Raw genomic sequence first — 21,286 nt, forward strand, 5'->3', positions numbered from 1 at the left:
AAAAGACCAAAGAGGCATATGGACTATATTAGAGGGACTAAATCGAGTATTATACCAATTTATTATGTTCTTTTTATCTCTCCTCATGCTTTAATTATTTATTTTTTTTAACCATCAGGTAATGCATTGATTTATCTATTTTTATAATAAATAAATAAATAAATAAGATAAAATTAATAACAAATATAATTATTTATTTAATGTCTGAACAAAATACTGATCACAGAATCAGCATTGATCATTCTTCAAACAAACACAACAATGGGACTCCTGACGCTATGCTTGCCATCAAACCAAACAAGTGAAGCAGAAGCCACAGAGCCAACCTTCATTGCTGGTCCAGAAACGGTGACAACAAACTCCAACCTCTGGTTCAAAGCTTCAAATTTCAAAACTTGAGGTTTCACAGTAATATTATGTTTGAAATTTGATGTAATTATTATCCTTGCCTTGTAAACAGAATTAGCTAATCCAACATTGGTCACTGTTCTTGGGAAGCTTGCATGTACTGGCATTCCCTTTTTGGCTTTGAGAGACACAGAAGGATAGTTCAAATCCCTCACACTGCCATTCTTAGTCTTAGAGCTATTGCAAGTGCTCTTATCTCCGGTTATAATTCTGAGTTTGGTTGTGTTGTAGCCCATGTTGCAAAGCATCTCAATATAATCAGCAACATTAGCATCATAGATTAACCCAGGTTTCACAACATTCATCGGATTAAGTTGACCGGCACCGTAACCTAGTTCGGCATCAGGATGGTATGATGGATTCATAGGAGTCGCTAGAAGATAGTTATATAACAAAACAAAGCATACATTAATAATTGTATATATATATATACATGAGTGTTTTTTATCTTGTCAAAATTTTTAGATATTAATTACCTGTTGTGACCAATGCAGATAAAACGGCAGCCGGGGACTTGATATAGGCGGCAACACCAGCGACATGAGGGCAAGCCATAGATGTACCTGATATTATGTTGTAGTTCGCTGATCTTTTATCTGCTTCAATACTAGTCAGTTTAGCTTTCGGCGACCATGCTGCTATAATGTTAACTCCTGGAGCGCTTATATCAGGCTACAGAAAAGAAATTAATAGTCCCCCATTGGTTAAGTGAGTAAATATAAATATGAAGGTAAAAATGAGTATGAATAACCTTGAGGATATCGGGAGTGATGGCGCTCGGCCCTCTTGAAGAGAATGAGACGATAACAGGAGCTTTTGGATCGAAGATTCCTTCGCTTTTTAGAATTTTAGCAACTGGATTCCTGCTCAAATTAACAAGAAAAAATAAATGAAGGAAACGATCTTTTAAGGGATGCAAAGGTTGTGATGAAGTTCACCTAGTGCTATTGATGTACTTATTCAGCTGAAGACCAACTTCAGGGATAACATCAAGAGCTGGCAAAGGATACTGCCTTCCAAAGTCAATATATGAGGAGGAATCAACCGATACAAGTCCTGCTGCATGAATAGAAATAGCTGCCTCCCCACCGTCATCGTCTGAGCATAGAATAATATCCCCTTTCGCCTTTGGCTTACCTGTATAACAACTGCAATGCATGAAAAGAATGTGAGAATATGTGATCCGTAAAATGAAACTAACCAAAAGATGCACTAAATCTATATACTGTACCTTGGAGGAGATATGAATGGTAAAAACTTTGTTGTAGGGAAAGGATTCACTGAAACTCCCTGTTCAAGCATTGATTGAGTATGCAGAGATGTAGATAAGCATACAATAAAACACATAAAATGGTGATCAAAAGAGTGATTTAATTGATTCACTTACCACAAAGCTTTTATTATTTCCAACAACAACCTTATCAATAATTTTTCTATCTATGCTGCTTGCTGCCACAGAGATCATCCATGGTGCCATGTTACTTAGACTTTCCCTAGAAGGACCTCTGTTTCCGGCCGAAGCTGAAGTGACAATCCCTTTCTTCATGGCATGAAATGATCCGATTGCTATCGAGTCGGAGAAATACTCTCTTATAACTCCTCCTATCGAGATTGATATAATGTCAACACCATCTGCAATTGCATCATCGAAGGCTGCTAACAAGTCCTCATCTGAGCAACCTTGATCAGGCCAACAGACCTTGTAAATAGCCAAGCGAGCACCCGGCATTGCTCCTCGAGCTTTTCCCTTGGCAATGCCGTAGAAACTAACATTTCTGACGGTGACACCTGCAACCGTAGATGCAGTGTGGCTACCATGGCCTTCTGTATCTCTCGGTGATGGCTCATTCACGCTAATTCCTTCCCTTGCGTAGTATTTTGCTCCAATGATCTTACTGAAAACATAACATATCAAGCATGATGTTTAAGTTTTTGATTAAAGATAATATTATATAATAATATGAAAATTGAAATGGAGATCGACTTGTTGCAAGTGAAATTTTTGTTGCAGCTGCCCTTCCATTTTTTAGGCGGGGGACCAAAACCTTCATCGCTGAAAGATTTAGATTCAGGCCATATTCCAGTGTCAATAATGCCAACAATTACGTCACTCTTCAAGGTTTTACCCAGTTCCATAGTCTCTGTGAAGCCTAGAAAATCCCATGATCTTGTTGTATGAAGGTGTAGTGTTTTGCTAGGAAACACTGATACTATCCCTTCCATGTCTGCATGTTCCCACTAGTTCATGAGTACTTGTGATAAAAAAGAATATATATATATATATATATATTTATAAATGAATTTATGAATACCTTCAAGTCTTTGTTTTTCATTTTCAGTGAGCTTGGCTGCAAAGGCATTGAAGCTCCTTCCATAACTATGAACAATAGACTCTCTTGCAGTGCTATATATAAATAATTTCATATGAGTATGAGGATATTTTGTATTATAGAAAGAAAGAGAGAAAAAGAGAGATATATATACATACATGCCATCGAGGACATGATTAAGGAGGTTGAAATGAAGAGATTGTGCTGATGTTTCTAGTGATGCCTTCTCTCCCATATAAGCTATGTAAACCTACATGCATATCATGAACTATTAATTATATGATAATTAAAAATTAAGTCTAAGATTAAGGACTAATCACTAACCTTTCTGTCTGAATCAGCTGCAGTAATGGAGTGTTTTGCAATGAAAATTATGGATAATAAGATGAAACTTAGACATGGTGAAGAAGAGATGAAGGTAGCCATGAATTTCAGAGGATTTGTTTGATTCGGAGAGCCTCTGTTACTTGTTTATATATATATATATAGATAGATAGATAGATGTAGTGAAGAATTTTCTAAATTGTGCATGGAATCAATCGCTTTGATTTATTGAGGTTTTCATAACAATTACTGCCAAATTTGCTGGATCTCTTTTAGAAATTAAGTTTTTGAAAAAAAAAAATTCCATTTTGCTTTCCTTTAATTAATGTATACGTACATTCATCTTTGATGGTCACAAATTTAATAAATGGAATTAATTAAAATGTTTACGTCAAGATAGTCAAGTGTTTATTTTGTTCATGCATTATGCTTTTTTTTTTTTTTGACTAACAGGTGACAAGTGCCCCATATTTAAAGGATTGTCAAAGGGACATATCGACAGATATCGAGGTGCATCAGCTATGGTGGTTTACAAATCTCTTAGAAAAATCTATTTACCCTACAATCATGGAAGGTAAATACAAAAGACCCACACCTAAATCGGTAAACAATACAAAAAAAGTAGTGGACCCCATGTGTACATTGCATGAACAATACTATTAGAGGAAGGATTTAAACTATTACCCTCCCCTTGCACTGTTCATGTTATACCATTGGGTTATCCAATAATTGACTATTATGCTTTCTTTCATTAATGTCAATGCATATTTATCTTTGACTGTCATGAAACTAATTTAATAGAATTAATTAAAATTTGAATGTCAAGATAGTCAATTGTTTATTTGGTTAGTGACATTCATCTTTGATTGTCATGAAACTAAATGGAAGTAATTAAATTTTAAATGTCAAGATAGTCTAGTGTTTATTTCCTTCATGCATTTTAATTTTGTAATCAAATATGTTGGCTACTTAACCAAATAGGTAGGGCCTAAAAAGGGGAGAGAATGGGGGAGTAGAGACAAAGAAGGGGATGAGGAGTGATCAGACAAGTGAGGACGCGAAGAAGAAGTGGTAAAAGAAAAAGGGATTTTCATAATTAAAGTGGATAAATCATAATTTATTTAGAAAAAAATATTCTTTGGTCCTCTCTGATCATTTTCATTTACTCCACTTGAAACATAAGCCTTTGTAACAAATTGTCACTAGTACCAAACTACGTCTTTGTAACATACTCCTGCAACGATACTCTTTTTTGATTCGCTAATACTATAATATTATTGTCTCATCCTCTACTGTAATTGGTTAACATCATAATAGTCCAATCAATACATTATTACATAAAAAATTATTGTGTGTTCTCTGTGGGATGCATTGTATTTCTTCTGTTTAGATTAAATTATAAAAAAAAATTTAGCTCGATTTAGTAGTCAAATCTGTCGGTCTCTGACAGTCTTTTATGGGCAGACAATTTATTATCATTGTAAAAAACATATATATATATATAATAATAATAATAATAATAATAATAATAATAATAAAGTTGTGGTATTCCATAACAATAGGCTCGCTGCTGCAGTGCAAGTATAATACCCGGCATGTACCTGTCATACACCTTAGAGACTCTTGGGTTCTTATCATGCACCTCAACATGAATATTTAGTTTTTTTAGCAACGGATTACGAACCGATTAATTTGTTTCAATATATATATATATATATATATTTCATTGTAGCAACAGATTTGCAATGAAATAGTTTTTGTTTCTAATAAAAAAAAACAAATTTAAAACAAAATATGTTCCGTTACAAATCCGTTTCTATTTTTTGGAATGACAATTATTCCGTTGCAAATCTGTTGTTAGATTTTGAAACGGATTAGTAATAACATACATTAAGTTGCAAAATGTAGCAACACTTTTGAAACGGATTAATTTATGTTACTATTTTCAAAATTTGGAAACGAAAATTTTGCCGTTACTAACCCATTGCTAAAGTCTTGCAACGGACTGTTATTTTGTCTGTAATAAATTAGCAACACCTACTTTTCTAACAAAAAATTTTTGTTTATAATCCGTTGTTAATTTAATTTAGCAACGGATTAGAAACAGAAAATGCAGTTTGTAAAATGCAATTCTCTTGTAGTGAATATGCATATATATATATATATATATATATATATATATATATATGACCCAGATTTATGTGAGTTAATAAACAATTTTGAATAATAGACAACAAGTCACTTTTTTTATGAATAGAAAGCAAGATCTAAACAAGATCTTGAACCCGGATGTACAGTGTATGTACAGTATGAAAATAATATAGAATCTCGTGTAAGCAGTGTATGAACGATGACGTGGGAAGCAGATCTGCTGGGGAGAGATTTGAACCCATGACCTCCCCTTACACTTTGATGTCATACTATTGGGCTATCCAATGGTTGACTAATAATACAAATTACACTATAACTTAATACAAAAATGATATAATTGTTTATGAGATCCCAAATTAAATAAAAGACATTGTATCATTCCTACATAGTATAGACAAGAATAGGGCTTCTTACACTATACTGGCCATCAGACCAAACAAGTGCAGCTGAAGCCACTGATTTAGGCCTCATTTGTGGCCCTGAAACAGTCACAGTGAACTTCAGCTTCTGGTTCAAAGATTCAAAGTGCAAAGCATTAGGGTTTACACTAATTTTCAACTCAGAATTGGATGTGATCACTGCTTTGTAAATGGATTTCTTATTGCCAACATTAGTTACTATTCTTGAGAAATTCACACTCACTGGCTTGCCTGGTGTAGCATTGAAAGCCATAGAAGGATAGTTCAGATCTCTTACAGTACTTCCAATGTCATTGTTGCGGGAATTACAAGTGCTATTGTTTCCGGTTATTATCCGGAGATTTTTTGCATTGTAGCCTTGGTTGCAAAGCATCTGAACGTAATCTGCTTCGGTGGCCTCATAGACTAAACCCGGATTTAAAGCTTTCACTGGATTGAGCTGTCCGGCTCCATAAGCGAGCTCGGCCTCAAGGTTGTGTGTTGCCTTTATCGGTGTAGCTATAATACATTCAAATAAATATCTCATAATTATTAATTAGAGTAACTAATAGTCCTATGTCAATTAATTTAGAAAATATGGATTTAAACATATGAATATGGGTCTATCAACTTACACCTAATATAGTATCAGAGCTTGGTCATCTTAAAAAAAAACCATCGAATTACCTGTAGTAATTATTGCGGACATAATAGCTGAAGGAGACCAGAAAGGGTGGAAGGACTTGACATAGGCAGCAACGCCAGAAACATGAGGACAAGCCATGGAAGTGCCTGATTGTATGTTATACACCACAGAGCGATTATCTGCATCATTTTCAGAGACTGATGCATTCGGCGACCATGCGGCGATGATATTCACTCCTGGAGCACTGATATCAGGCTGTAGAAACAACAATCACCATTAATTCAGTAAAGCTTGAATGCTAACCTTTTTTTTGTTAATTAACTCACTTTAAGAATGTCTGGTGTAATGATGTTTGGTCCTCTAGAAGAGAAACTAACAACGACGGGAGCATTTGCGTCGAATATTTCTTGGCTTTTAAGTATTTTAGCTATTGGATTCCTGTTCAAATGAACAGCATTGTTGAGCTAAGAGTTATTATAACATGCACTATCAAATTTTCTTTATTAAGCTCACTTTGTTTCATTTATGTATTTCTTAATCTCCTCGCCAACAGCATTGCTAACATCAAGTGCAGGAAGAGGATATTGGAATCCATAATCGAGATAACTGTCATCGATCATCACCACTCCCTTAACCATGTCTTCCAATTCTCCAATTGCACCTAAATCCCCGTCACACAAGAGAACACTCTCTTCTAATAGATCATCATTCATGTCATCAGGGACACAGCTATAAAGGTTGAGAACAAATACATGATGAGATCAAACAGGATATATATATAGATATATGACTTATTGTGTTGCAAAGCAAATACCTTGAATCATATACAAAAGGGAAAGACTTGGTTAGTGAAGGGAAGGGATTGACAGAGACTCCCTGCTCAAATTAACAATGAGAAGATTTAGTAATGAAACTCAAAGAAAATTACAAAGTTATGATGAGAGTACTACCTCAATGGTCTTATTCTCACCAATCACCAGTTTGTCAACAATATGCCTATCTATGCTGCTTGCTGCTACAGAGATTAGCCATGGAGCAACATTGGCTACAGAACTAAGGTTTGGACCATCATTCCCTGATGAAGCACAAGTGAGAATCCCATTCTTCATCGCATGAAATGATCCAATTGCTATCTCATCTTCAAAATAGTCATTTGGCTTTCCTCCGACCGAGATAGATATGATATCAACACCATCGGCAATGGCATCATCAAAGGCTGCTAAGATATCAGCTCCTCTGCAGCCTCCGTACCAACAGGCTTTGTAGATAGCCAACCTTGCACCCGGCACACCTCCCCGAGCATCACCCTCAGCAAGTCCATACAGGCTAACATTAGCTACACTGCGGCCGGCTGCTGTTGATGCAGTGTGACTACCATGGCCATCAACATCAATTGCTGGGGTATGCCCAGTAGAATTCGATATGTAGTCCCTTGTTCCGATAATCTTACTGAAGACAATGACAAACATGATATTTAGTGTTTAGTGAAAACTAATAAGGAGAAATGCAAATCAAAGATTACGATGGAGAGAGAGAGAATATAACTTGTTGCATGGGAAGGATTTGTGGCAAGTGCCCTTCCATCTTTTAGGTGGGTGGCCGAGTCCTTCATCGCTGAAAGATTTGGATTCTGGCCATATACCGGTGTCGATCATACCAATAATAACATCGCTCTCTAATGTCAGGCTGTGTGTGGTGGTACTCGCCAATCCTAGAAAATCCCATGATCTTGTGGTGTGAAGATGGAGGGTTCTACTTGGGAAGACTGAGACTATGCCTTCCATTTCTGCAAGTTCATTGTTTGGCGCTAACTAATTACAAAACTGAGAAAAGAACATTTCTGGTTACGATCAAAAGGAAATGTTATAAATGGCAGGAGACCTGCTAGTTTTTGTCGCTCATTTTCAGTGAGTTTGGCTGCAAATCCACCTAAAGCTCCTTCCATAGATGTTGACAATGGTCTCTCTAGCAGTGCTGCATGAATATATTAGTGATAACATGCTAGTTTATCTCAGCATTAATTCCAAATTAATTAACATAGATATGAGCAATGACAAAGACATACATGCCATCAAGGACTTGATCAAGGAGATTGAAGGGGAGAGAGTGAGTTGAGATTTCTCTTTTAGGTTTCTCTCCCATGTAAACTATGTAAACCTTCATGCAAGATATTAAAATAGCATCGATCATGTAATTAATCACATTTCTTCATAAATTCAGTAATAAGATAATTAGTGAAAGTTTATGATTAGATGATCAACCTGTCTCTCTGTGTTAGCAGCAACAAGGGAGAGAAGGCTGATGAAACTTAGACAAAACCATGGACAAGACATCAAGGAGGAAGCCATATGTTCAGTAAATGGGGATGGTGGCACTTTTTCAGTGTACATACATGGCTATATATGGAGGTGCATGTCAAGCCCTATATGGTTTCTCCTTTTTAATATAATAATTATTCACAATAATTACTTTCTAAAATCTCATTATTTTTTAAAACGTTACACTCTCAGGAAAGGCAAGTTTCTATTGCCTTCATTTATTGGATATTAAGTCTTTGATTACTTGACATAATTGAATGGATTTGGTAAGGTATGTAAAGTTTTTCGTTTCCTTCCTCTTTATTTTTAAAATAGGAAAATAGCTTTTATTTTTAATTAGAAACCCACATAAACTTTTCACTGAGATCAATTATGTAGTCTTTATTTTAATAAAAAAAATCCATTATTTATTTATTAAAATAATTATATATTTGGTATTTAATAGCATACGTTACACATGAAATGATTTATACAAGCAGAGATTTAAAAAAAAATCATTTATACTAAAATTAAAATGACACAAGCAAAATAAAATTAAAGAAAAAAGATTGCTATTTTTTTTAAAAGGGGATAAACCACTTCAATTAAATAAAACAAGCAAACACAGAGCTACAAGAAAAGCTGACCACTAGACGTGATCCGATAACAAATAGAAAGAAAGAAGAACAAAACAAGGAACAACGGGCCTCCTCAAGCCCAACCAAAAATAAATAAATTAGCCCGCCACACTGATCTACGCCTCCTTGTCTGTGGCGGCCCCACCAACGGCCTCTGAACATGGTCCTAAGAAGTCCAAACTGCAACAAATGACAGTAATGGAATCTTCCGGTTTAGCCCGAGTACCATTTGAATCAGAACGGATCCTGTCCAGCCCACCATCCAGGTCAAGCCTAGTTACAGGCTCTTCCTAGCCCATAACTCCCAAATGGGCTAGCCCCTCACTCGATTGGGCCAAATTCCAGCCCACATCATAGAAAGCAAGGGGTCCACCTCATTAAACCCCATATCTAAAGCCACCAGGCCCCCTCATTAAACAAGTTAACATGGCCAACTCTTTTTGGCTGATTAGCTCCTTTCCCTACATTCGAAGTTGCCACCTTAACCTCTCTTTCATTTCCAGCTTTCCCTCCCAGCCCAACATCTGTCCCATGAAAGGCCACTCCAAGTCCAACATCTATACCTCTAGGATCCAGTTCATGCCCGACACTTGTTCCAGCAACCTTAACCTCTCCTTGTGCGACAACATACCCTTGCCTAGGTTGCCAACTTACGACGCGTGCCTCTCTCGAGCCACTCCCCCGCGTGACTTGACCCCTCACGGACAGTGCACAGCCGAGGGAACGGTCCTCCATTAGTCCACCAGTCGTACATCGTTGATCGGATTGCCAGTCGGCCGTCCGTCACATTGAAACCTGAGCACGGCCCTTGGACTCACAGTCACCCTTCACGGAGTGAGAGCTAAGCTCGACCACCATCACCATGCCGGCGTGAGAGCATCGCTCAACCATCACTGAACTTTTAACATGAAAGTCCCTTCCCTGCTTGACCACCACCATGCCGGCGTGGGAGCCACCTTCCATCTTCACTAGTCCTTTAACCGAAGTATCTCTCCACCCCTCATCTCCTTCTTCTCTTAGTAACAAAGAAACATCTTTCCATGCGGAAATCTTTGATCTTTTGTTAGTTATTGACTCACGAGAACTTCTGTCACCGGGGTGAGAGCCAAGCTTTACTAGCCCTCATGGCTTCCAAACTTGTCAACGATGAGCATTGACCACCATCGTCCTCCACTTTCCGAAATTCCACCCATTAGGCCTCCTTTTCCTCTGGCGTGGGAGCATAGCTCGACCATTGCCTGAATCTTCTCTGTGCTTGTTCCTTCTTGGCTACCGTCAACACCCATAACCGACGACGTGCTACGACTTCCTTCGCCTGGATGAGAGCTAGGCTCAACCACCCCCGAAGGCTGCAGATTAATTAGTCGTCGCCTGGATGAGAGCAAGGCTTGACATCGGTTGCTACCCGTTTTCACTTGGTGCAATCTCATGCATGGCTTTGTGATTCACCGTCGGACAGAATACAAGTTCTTCACGTGACACCGGCTGTGGTTGGGGAGCACTAGCATGAGGATAGTTGGCATAGATCGGAACATATTCCGGATGCCCATTGGCAGTGAAAATGAGTCTCGTCCCAAGCCATGGCAGAGTTGGCAAACTATCATGCTCATCCACCCAAACATCCTCCTTATCATCATCCTCTCCTTTACCCTCAATGCCAAACAACCTCAGTATGCCCGGCCGAGTATTCACTTCTTACAGGGTGACCAACTTGTTCAAGTCCCTTCTTATGGGTGCTTACCTCGGAGCTATGCATGTCATCAAGTTTATTGTTATATTCTCCTCCAAATTCAGCCTCTAAGGCCTCTAAAATCGAAGAGGGGTTTCTGCTATGCTAACAGAAATTTCTGAATCTTATCCTCAATTTAAATCAAATCAACATCCTTATCAAACCATAACCCTAACTAGAATCATGTCACAACAATCAAGAAAGAGCATTAAAAATAAATCAGAACTTTACCTCAAAAATAATAGTGAAACGAAATCCGTGACAACGAGACCCTTCTCCCATCCTCATCGCTGACACCACCCGCAAATAGGGAGAGAAAGAGATGAGGCAAGTCTCTCTCTCTTTTTTTTTCCTTTTAAACGGTGATCTAAAACCGAAGAAGGTGAAGAGACGGCTAGGGTTTTGAAACTAAAAAACAAAATTAACGACTAGGATTAAAAGTAAAAGCAACGGCTAGGATTAAAAATAAAAGCAATGGCTAAGATTTGATTAAGGGGTGGGGCTCACAATGGGATCACGCGACTACAAATAACTTGCATTTTGCCCAATATGAATTCTGATAATTTATTGTTTTGTGAACATGAAATATTTTAACACAGTACTCGTAGTCCCCAAACTAACTTTGTAATAACCCTGTCACTAGCGGTTAAACACTGACCGTGTCAACATGTACTATGATATAAAAACTATAGTTTTCCACCGCTTTCCGTTGGTGAAGAATAACGGCCTCTGATAAATCTGGCTCGGATTACCAAGGGTAAACTTATGAGCTCTGATATTCTAGCTCGAGTCACCGAGCGTAAATATATGAGTTCTGTTATTTTGTTTTGGCAATAGTTATTTGGGGGACCTATATGCTTGGTTTTGACATCTGTGTTTATTTAAAATAAATTTGATTTTGATTTTGATAATTTATGATTTTCTGTAAATGATCCCTATAATTTTAAGTGGGTGATTACTGGGCTGTCAAGCTCATATAATTTGTTGTTTAATAATTTTTGAGATCAAGAGTAGAGTTGAGTGGCGGATAGCTTAGCGGGGATCGTTAAACAATCGTCAAGTTTTAACATGTAATAAGTCTCGTTTATTGTGGGTCTGTGTTTTATTTGAATAAGCTTGTATTGTTTTTGCAATCCACTGAGTTTGATTCTTTGTTTTGTTTTGGATCAGGTTTTGAGGCTTTGTATGTTTGGTTGGTTTCGGCCTTGTAGATGTACGGCCGTTTGTCGACGTTTCGGGTCCATAGAGCTGGATTCAGGGCGTGACAGAACTCTCAAACAGTGTTGCATATGATCGCTATGAGCAAAGACAAAGACAACATACAAGCCATCAAGGACTTGATTAAGGAGTTTCAAGCGGAGAGAATGAGCTGAGATTTCCCCTGTAGGCTTCTCTCCCATGTAAACTATGTAAACATTCATGAAACAATTAAGTAACACCAATCACCGAATCCCATTCTTCATATATTGTAATAATATTGAATAAAATTATAGACTAACACCTAATTATTATTTAAAAAGGGATTTTATATTTATTACAGTACTGAACTACTAACACCTGATTATGATTTTAAAATTTGATAATAATATAATTATTTTATTAGAGAAAATAGTTGGATGAGATCATAAAAACATTAGCATAAACAAAGCTAATGAATTGAAGTTAATCAGACACAAAAGTTAGTCATTCAGCATATATATATAATTAATTAAAAGAAATAAAAATAAAACTTGCTTGCATGTCTGAACATTAATTCGCCATTTTCACATATTGTATAATGTACAACCTTAAACATGTTTTCATACACACACACACACACACACATACACTGATGCACCCATTAATCTGTTAAAACTTGTATTCTAATTTTTTTTTATATATATGTAGTCCAGATTTTAACTAAAAAAACTCTATCACGAATATCAAACCCCTCATACTTATTCTTTGTATTTTTTTCCTTATGTTGTTGCTGCTCTTACCTCCTCCCAACTTTTCTAATGCAATTGTTTTAACTGTATCACTTATAGCCATTTAATTTTATCAACAAAAACAACGAGTTCAAATTAATGTCATAAGCAAGAGCTTTACACACAAAAGGAAGGAGAGGATGGCTTAGAGCTAGTCTTATAATTAGATGCAATGAAACAAGGAATTCAAACTCCATATATATGAACTAAAACTTTATATATATAATTAAATATATGTATCTAAAAAAAACTAACTAAACTAATATATATATATAGCTAGAGAGATGAAGAATGATTTAAGACTTGTGTGCATTACAAGAGAAACAAAAACTTTAATTACTCCATTAATTTATGATTCTCAATGATCTCTGCAAAACCTTAACAAAAATTGGTCACCTGCTTATTCCTCACTCATATAAAAACAAAATGAAGGAAAAACTTTAATTAACTATCTGTAAACCGCTTGTTCTTTCTCTTCATTAATCAAAATAAAATGAAACAAAAAAAGACAAGAAAAAAAAGGGTTTAATTATCAGTTCATAATGCTTGTTAGAGTAAAACAAGCAGCAGCATTCTTGAGCTCATTCTCAGTCATATGCTCTCCTTGTTGATCTCCACCCTCCTTCTCCCCAGATGACACAGAACTACAAAAAATCAACATATATCATGAGTACACACAAAAAATCAAAAACAAACTTCAAATTAAATAAAAAATTAAAAAAACAAACAAACAAACAAACACGAACTTGAACTCTCTAGAATCAATAAAAGATTGCTGATCATCTTGAACAAGAGCATCGAAATAAGGCGAAATCTCATCATAATCATGCAACATAGACTTAATATTGCAAGCATTAGAAATAGGAGCGAATGGGACGGCATTATCGAAAGGCATATAATCATCGTTAGACGCCGCCGACGAGGATGCAGTGGCCGCATGCCGTTGCAACAAAGAAAGATGCTGATTGAGTGCATCAAGCTCAAGTTGAGCTTGATGAATTTGAAAGTGAATAGCATAGATGATGCCAAGACAGCCATGGACCGGAGACCGGTCACGGATGTTAGCTTCATAGATGATGGTCTTCATGGCCTCCGGCCGACGAGAAGGGTCAAGTTTGTTAATGATCTTGAGGATGTTGCTTACACCGAAGAGTTTGTGAGCGTTTTGGAATTGTTTGGGCATGTCAGGAGGGAAGTAGGGAGCTAAAGGGCAGTCAGAAGTGCATTTTCTACGTTGGTATTTGCATGCAGCGCAAGCTTGGCTGGTTCCACCTTTGAGAGTCATGGGTGAAGATGATGATGATGATGATGATGAAGAGTGGTGCATGGAGGTGGAGGAGTTGCATGGAGTTAATGGAGGAAAGAGAGGTGGTTTGGTTTTTTGGATCTGGAAGGGGGGAGACTTGGGATGATGGTGGTTCCTGAGTTTTAGGAAGAATTAGTAAAAGACCCATGTGTTTTTTCTTTCACTTTTTTTTATTTTTTATTTTTATTATTTTTGGTGAGTTTGATCTATGAATGGGAGAGTTTTAGTTTGATTTTTTATTTTATTTTATTATTATTATTATTATTATTCCGTTGATTTGTGAGATAGGGATGTTTGATGAATTTTTAAATCATAAATAATAATTATAACTCGCCATTTCAAGGGGCATGCGTAATATATATCTCTTCTAAATTCTAATATATGACTAAAAAAATACTTTTGAAATAAATTAAATTTTTTTTTAACAAATATTGCGATAAACACAGTTAGTCATAGAAGTGCACACTGGTCAGAAATTGGTCATCTAATCCATGTATTCTCACCTAGTAACATAAAAATTTTAGGGCTAAATTATAAATCTGTACTCACACTAGTTAGGGATATGTCATTATCATATAGGTTTAGTGAAATTTAAACTTAAGACATTTGAAAGTCTCATAATATTTTTTTATAATGGAACTAGTACCTATCTTTGATTAGGAATCTTTTTGATAAAACAAGTAAATTTTTTGTTCATTAACTTGAATAAAATGTGGAAAATAGAAAAGTGAGACTGTGAGAGCGTAGTTATTAAGAAAATTAAATTAGAGTTTTAAATTTTTTTTATAAAAAAGACTTTTTTAACTTTTTAAATAATAAAATTTAAAACTCTTATCCTAGATATCATATTCAAATCTCTTATTCCAGATATCATATCTTTGTGGATGAGAAGATTTCTCTCTCATTTTGAAGTTATACTTAACTTGATATTCAGTATGAATAATTAGAACAATGAAATTAATTAAATGACTTCTAAAATATTAATCATGTCTTGTGTATATACATATAATATATATATATATATATTCATAAGTGTGTAATATACTAATATTAATGAGTTTAAATAATTTGTAGATTATACAGTCTGAATGTCTGATCAATTAGGAGATAAAAAAACAAATGTGGGGGGTATGCTTTCCCTTTAAGTCTATTCATTGTTGTCATAAATTTCAGATCACAATGTTCAATTCTGGCTAGTATTTTCTTTTCGTTGTTGTCTTGCTAGTTGTTAGTGCATATCATTTTTTCAATTAATGAATGAATGAATGAATGAATTAATTAATCTTGCTTTTTATAAAACAACAAGTAGGTGTCAAAGAATAAGCGGTTGCTTTTAATATTCTTATAAATTTTTAATACCATAATTAATTTATATTTCCAAATTAAATGTTTTAGATCAAAACCTTTTAGAAAGGGCCCCCCTGTTGTCTTTCCTCTCTCTAACAACTCCACTAATTACTTTGCTTCTTCTTTAAGTCAGAATTTATAAAATAAATATTATGGCAAAAATATTTTGTCAAAAAATTAATTGCCCATCATTTTCATCCTACTACTAAACAAACCATTGAAAGTTTGATTTTTAAATTTTAGATTTATATTTATAACAGCAAAATATGATTATTTATACATATATAATATAGAATTACAAATAGTAAACTAAAAACTAAACTTACAATAGATAGTAAAACAATCAATAAAAAAGTAATTATGAAATATATAATAAATATATTATTTATTTTTTAATAAAATATAAATAAATTGTATTAAAAATGTACACAAATATACATAAAAAATAGAATTAATCTTTAAAAACATCAGTACCTTCACTTTGTGAGTGCAAACTCATCTCCTAAATAAATTATATTAAAGACGTGGATAAATATATATAAATATAGTGTTAATTTTTAAAAACATCAGTACCTTCATTTTGTATAAAATGAGATTCAAACAAATCTTTTAGTAAAATACAAATACTCTACATAAATAACATTCTGCCTACAAACACAAAGTTTTTTTTTTTAATAAAAGTGAATAAACCACAAATTTATTGAAAATGAAACACAGCATACAAGCACAGTATAGGTAGATTAGAAAGAACATAAACTCTGACCAGAGGTGAGGCACAAGTGCTTCTAAAAACATAACAAGGAGAAAAAACAACGAGAAGATAAAACAGTTCTGTAGACGAAAGCCACCAACAGAGGACACAGGTCAATAAAAATGAGAGTGGAAAACACTACTCCAGGGCTGGATTAGGATCTAATTTGCCAGAATTGTTAATTAGCTTATTTTGTTTATTTCCATATATATATATATATACATAATTTTTAAAAAATTTTAAACCCAAAACATTTGTCTTTGGCCACGGTAGCCATGTCCTTCTGTTACATAATAAAGCAAAACCAACCAAACAACATAAATATATATTTATATATATGTGTATACAGGCATATTTTTTTGACTATTCTCTAGCCTCTTATAGCCACCGCTGTGCAGTTCTATCTACTCCACTAGCTTTTCATTGCCTTCTCATTTCTATATATTCACCATCATCTTCATCTTCACAAGCCTTTATTTTATTTTATTTTTAGTTCACATAAGCATACAATAACAAGATGAATAATCCTAAGTATGCTTATCCATATCCATCTCAAGGTATCAATCTTTTATTTGTTTGTATCTAAGAGTTTTTTTTTTTTTGGTTTATAATTACAAACATGTTTTCTATTTTTTTTTTTAAAAAAAAAGGTTATTATCAAGGACCTCCAGTGATGGCACCTCCTCAGTACTATGCAGCTCCACCACCAAGAAGAAGTTCTGGCTTTCTTGAAGGATGGTATTCTTCTTCTTCTTCTTCTTCTTCTTCTTATTATTATTATTATTATTATTAAATATATTTTTTAAAAAGTTTTGCGGATTGCCATAACAACTAAAAAAAGTTTGTTTTTTTAAAAATAGTATATAAGAAGAGAAATTTAAGGATTTTTTTTTCTTTTTTGTATTAATTTGGGGTTCTTCTTATTATTATTATTATTATAAGAAGAGAAATTTAAGGATTTTTTTTTCATTTTTTGTATTTGTTTTTTTTTAAAAAGAGTATATAAGAAGAGAAATTTGAGGATTTTTTTTTTCTTTTTTGTATTAATTTGGGGTTAGATAAATTAATGATTGATTTGTTGTGATTTTGATTAATTTTTTTCAGCTTAGCAGCTTTGTGTTGTTGCTGCTTGATTGATGAGTGCTGCTGTGATCCTTCAATTATATTTGTCACTTAATTATTATTAATGAATGAATATCATGTTTGTGATCTTTGCCTTCTTTCTTATTTGCTTTCTTTTGAGTGTAATGGATATATTATAAATATTATGTGCACTGGGTTTTTAAGTTATGTATGTATTGTCCTTGTTTTTTTGGTGGAAAAGTGTGATGAAAATAAACAGAAAAAAGATTTGTTGGGTGATGAACAATGAATATATTTTTTGCTTTATCTTCAATAATAATAATAATTATTATAATTATTATTATTAAATGAAGAAAAGAAATCAAAGAGAGAGCACTGTCAGTGCATTGATTTTTTTTTTTTTTAAAGACAAATGTGGATGTAATCAATTGTAATAGAGTGAGTTTGGAGGCAGAAATGTTTGGTGCGATGTTATGATTTGAGGGAAATTTTTTTTTCAGGTTTTTTATCAAAATAATTTTGTTATTAAAGTTATGCAACATGATATGAAATTTTACTGATTTTTACACACACACATATATATATTCTTGTATTTATATGTATTTATGTATATCCTACTTTCAATCTATATTTCATTTCCTTATATATATATATATATATATGTATAAAATTTTCAACTATGATTTAAAAAAAAATTATATGATATATAATTCTCTACTATGTTATATGGGTGGTGTGAATCACATTTTATCTTGCAAGTTTGAGAAAAACAATGCACAAAATTAAAAAATAATATAAAAAAATCACAAACATAACCTTCTGTAACTGAAAAATAAATAAATAATATAAAAGAAATCTAATGAAAATTGACATATTACGAGAATTTCATATAAAAAAAACAAAAGAAAGACACACAAATGTTCTGAGGACTTTCCGGTAATTAGACCCAGAGAAAAATCCAGAGAATTTTTTTAATATAACTAATGCAGTGTGACACACGCAAAGTTACCAAAAAATGATACCATATTCTGGGACCCAGATGACATGGACCAATCATTAGATGACACGTCATCCTCCGTCCAACTAAGCATTGGTGTTCTCTCTTTTTCAAGCTCTCTGTTTGGATGGTTGGGTTGTAGTTCAGAGAGAAAGAGAGAGAGAGAGAGAGAGAGAGAGAGAGAGAGAGAGAGCAGCCATGAATGTAGAAGAGGAAGTGGGGAGATTGAAAGAAGAGATCCAGCGCTTGGGTCAGCTCCAATCTGATGGTACTTACAAGGTAATCAATCAATCCTCTTCCATTTCATTCTGTAGATCTATACCTTTTTTTTTTTCTATGTTTTTATTAATCAGATCTTAAAGTTCGTGTCTTTATTGTTTTTGTTTTTTTAAATTACTGTTGGTGTTTGTTAGTAGAATGGAGATTTGATGGATGTGTTTTTTAATGGAATTTGATGAATTTTGGAGTGGTATTGATTGATTGGATCTGAGTAGCTTGATGATTGAAAGAAAAGTTTGATTTTTGTAAATTTAAATCAAGAAAGATGGGTATGTGAGCAGGGGAATGGGAATTTGATGAAAAAATGTTTGTTCATGAATTTGTTTCGTGAGTTTGAGATATTGATCTTTCACTTTAGAAACATAAGTAAGCCCTAAAAAAAACAGAGAGATTGTTTGTTGAACAAATGCAAATCTTATTCTATTCACATTTTGTTCATGATAAGCAGTCATAATGATTTTGAAGAATTATTTGTTCATGAGTTTGGTCCGTGCGTTTCAGGTCTTGTTCACATGTTTTTTTTGCTTAAAGGAGTATTATAAAACCCTAAAAAATGCAGAGATTGTTTCTTCACGAACAATGAATGATTTATCTGCTTGTATAAATCTAGATCTTAATTGAATATATTCACATTTTGTTCATGTTGAGTGGTAAGATTGTCACAGGGTTTTTAAAGAGGAGCTTCTCATAGATATTTTGCCCACTAATGCACGCCTGTCCTTTTTCCCCTTGTAAATGTTGAACAAAGGCCACAGGCAGTGGCTAAAAATATAAATTACCATGTAGAAATCATGAAAAACAATGAAAACAAGGAATATACAATCTGTTTGATCATTCCTGATAGACATATGAAGTAAGGATTATAGATATGATCCAAATACCCTTAAAACCATTTAGTTTGCTGCCTTCTCTTTCTATTCAGTTGAAAAAAAGATTTGTACTCCACTTGAAAACCCGAGGATCAAGGAGATAGTACTTGGCTTCATTTGACAGGGTTATAACAATGGCAATGTGCATCGCTTTGAGGTTTGTGAGGATGGAACTTTTGATCATTGAGTGAACTGTCTGATAAAGAAGCAAGTGATTTCTATTGTGCAAGTGATTTCTCATTTTTCACTGAAAAAGGCGGTTCATAATTAAACAAAATCTTAACTTTGGCTGGAGTGGTAAAAAGTTACAACTCTTCATAATTGTAAAAGAATAGTGATTTTTATATTTTTATTATTGATTACTTTTTGTTACCTATTCAATAAGTGCTCAGGCATAATATGGCAAGATTCTAAATTTTGCTATTTTCTACTCCAAAATGATCAAATGGAGCAAGTCACCGTCTTTGTGCTTGAAGTATTGATATCTTTGAATGGCCCATATTCTGCTTTTAAGAGTAAATATATGTCTTCTCTGTCATAATTGGTGCACTGTTTACCCATGTATGTTTCTATCCCTTGTACTGGATGCATTGAACCCTTTAGCCATTAGTCCCAATTATTAGCAGTATCTGTCTCAATTAGTGTACTACTAAACCATTTATGCTTCTAAGCCTTTGTTCTTGAGACAAATACATAGCCCTTTGCATGAATAATAATTGCTTTAATTATAAACATACTGCTTTTTCTTCCACAATTTGGGTTACAATTAACTCATGTATGTTCATGTACTCTTGAATTCCTCTACCTCTTTCAAGTTGTATTTTTTTCAATATTTGCCGTATGTTTATAAGCCGCAAATCTTGTTTTGCAGGTGAAGTTTGGAGTTCTTTTCAACGATGATAAATGTGCAAACATATTTGAAGCATTGGTCGGAACCTTGAGAGCTGCCAAGAAGAGAAAGGTTGTTACTTATGAAGGTGAACTACTTCTGCAAGGAGTTCATGACAATGTGGAAATACTCTTTTCCCACCATCTCCAGGACTGCACCAGTTGCCACTGCTTAATTTTCAACAGTTTTGTAATCGCTGATTATGCAATGTGTCCTCAGTGTTTCATTTTCAGAAGCTTTGTTCAAGAATAAATGATTTGGTTTATTTCTTGTTGAAATATTATACTAAACTGTGACTTGTAAGCTGTATGATCAATGAATTGTTGTTGTCAATGTGTGATATTATATCTGAAAATAATTTGTATGCTCATTGGTTCGTTATTTGCAGGAATTTGGATGCTTGAATGTGTGCATATTTACATTTGTAATGGTTCTATTTATATGCAATTTGTCACAAATTTCAAATCCTTTGTTTTGAGTGCATCTGAACAAAGCTTCATAACAAACTAATTGTCACAATTTATAGTCTTGTAAAATTAATTTACCGCTGGTATGAATGTAAATAATGGGTATATAATGTTTTCATGCATTTGAATTTTTTTTTGTTATTTTGTTTTTTCATGCATCTGATATTTTGTGAGATAATGTAGATAAATAGAAGTTTCATAACAAATAATTTGTAGGGTGTGTATATATATAAAATAAGAAAACTCAATAGCCACTTGCTTTAGCAGTTAAAATATGTGGAAGATCGAATATTCGACTCCCACGCAATACATTGTTGATGTTTGAAAAATAAAAAACTCTATAAGTAAAAGACATATTGTCCATGTTGTAAAAAAAAATCTTGAATATAGTAAAATTACTCATGAGATTA

The 21,286-nt window shown here is 34.0% G+C and overlaps 3 protein-coding genes, 1 long non-coding RNA gene and 1 pseudogene across 4 annotated transcripts; 2 read left to right on the forward strand and 3 right to left on the reverse strand.

Moving 5' to 3' along the window:
• Window positions 1-245: 245 nt before the first annotated feature.
• LOC120266854 (subtilisin-like protease SBT4.3) lies at window positions 246-3,164 on the reverse strand. Its single transcript, XM_039274504.1, has 10 exons — window positions 3,063-3,164; window positions 2,897-2,988; window positions 2,721-2,812; window positions 2,393-2,633; window positions 1,796-2,303; window positions 1,640-1,698; window positions 1,347-1,556; window positions 1,160-1,271; window positions 885-1,080; window positions 246-781 (listed from the first exon to the last, which is right to left on the reverse strand). The coding sequence occupies exons 1-10, from the start codon at window positions 3,162-3,164 to the stop codon at window positions 246-248; spliced, it is 2,148 nt and encodes a 715-aa protein (XP_039130438.1).
• Window positions 3,165-5,594: 2,430 nt separating this feature from the next.
• LOC120266855 lies at window positions 5,595-8,605 on the reverse strand (annotated as a pseudogene).
• Window positions 8,606-13,347: 4,742 nt separating this feature from the next.
• On the reverse strand, window positions 13,348-14,300 carry LOC120267859 (protein LATERAL ORGAN BOUNDARIES-like). The gene is made up of 2 exons (XM_039275534.1): window positions 13,635-14,300; window positions 13,348-13,532 (listed from the first exon to the last, which is right to left on the reverse strand). The coding sequence occupies exons 1-2, from the start codon at window positions 14,213-14,215 to the stop codon at window positions 13,421-13,423; spliced, it is 693 nt and encodes a 230-aa protein (XP_039131468.1). The 5' UTR covers window positions 14,216-14,300; the 3' UTR covers window positions 13,348-13,420.
• Window positions 14,301-16,647: 2,347 nt separating this feature from the next.
• LOC120267698 lies at window positions 16,648-17,566 on the forward strand. The gene is made up of 3 exons (XR_005538535.1): window positions 16,648-16,849; window positions 16,943-17,030; window positions 17,397-17,566. It is a non-coding gene; the product is annotated as an uncharacterized LOC120267698 (long non-coding RNA).
• Window positions 17,567-18,498: 932 nt separating this feature from the next.
• LOC120266567 (costars family protein) lies at window positions 18,499-20,779 on the forward strand. The gene is made up of 2 exons (XM_039274208.1): window positions 18,499-18,651; window positions 20,392-20,779. Exons 1-2 carry the CDS (start codon window positions 18,571-18,573, stop codon window positions 20,659-20,661), a joined length of 351 nt encoding a protein of 116 aa, XP_039130142.1. The 5' UTR covers window positions 18,499-18,570; the 3' UTR covers window positions 20,662-20,779.
• The last annotated feature ends 507 nt before the right edge of the window (window positions 20,780-21,286 follow it).

This window comes from Dioscorea cayenensis, chromosome 8, assembly GCF_009730915.1.
Source record: "Dioscorea cayenensis subsp. rotundata cultivar TDr96_F1 chromosome 8, TDr96_F1_v2_PseudoChromosome.rev07_lg8_w22 25.fasta, whole genome shotgun sequence".
Lineage (NCBI taxonomy): Eukaryota > Viridiplantae > Streptophyta > Magnoliopsida > Dioscoreales > Dioscoreaceae > Dioscorea > Dioscorea cayenensis.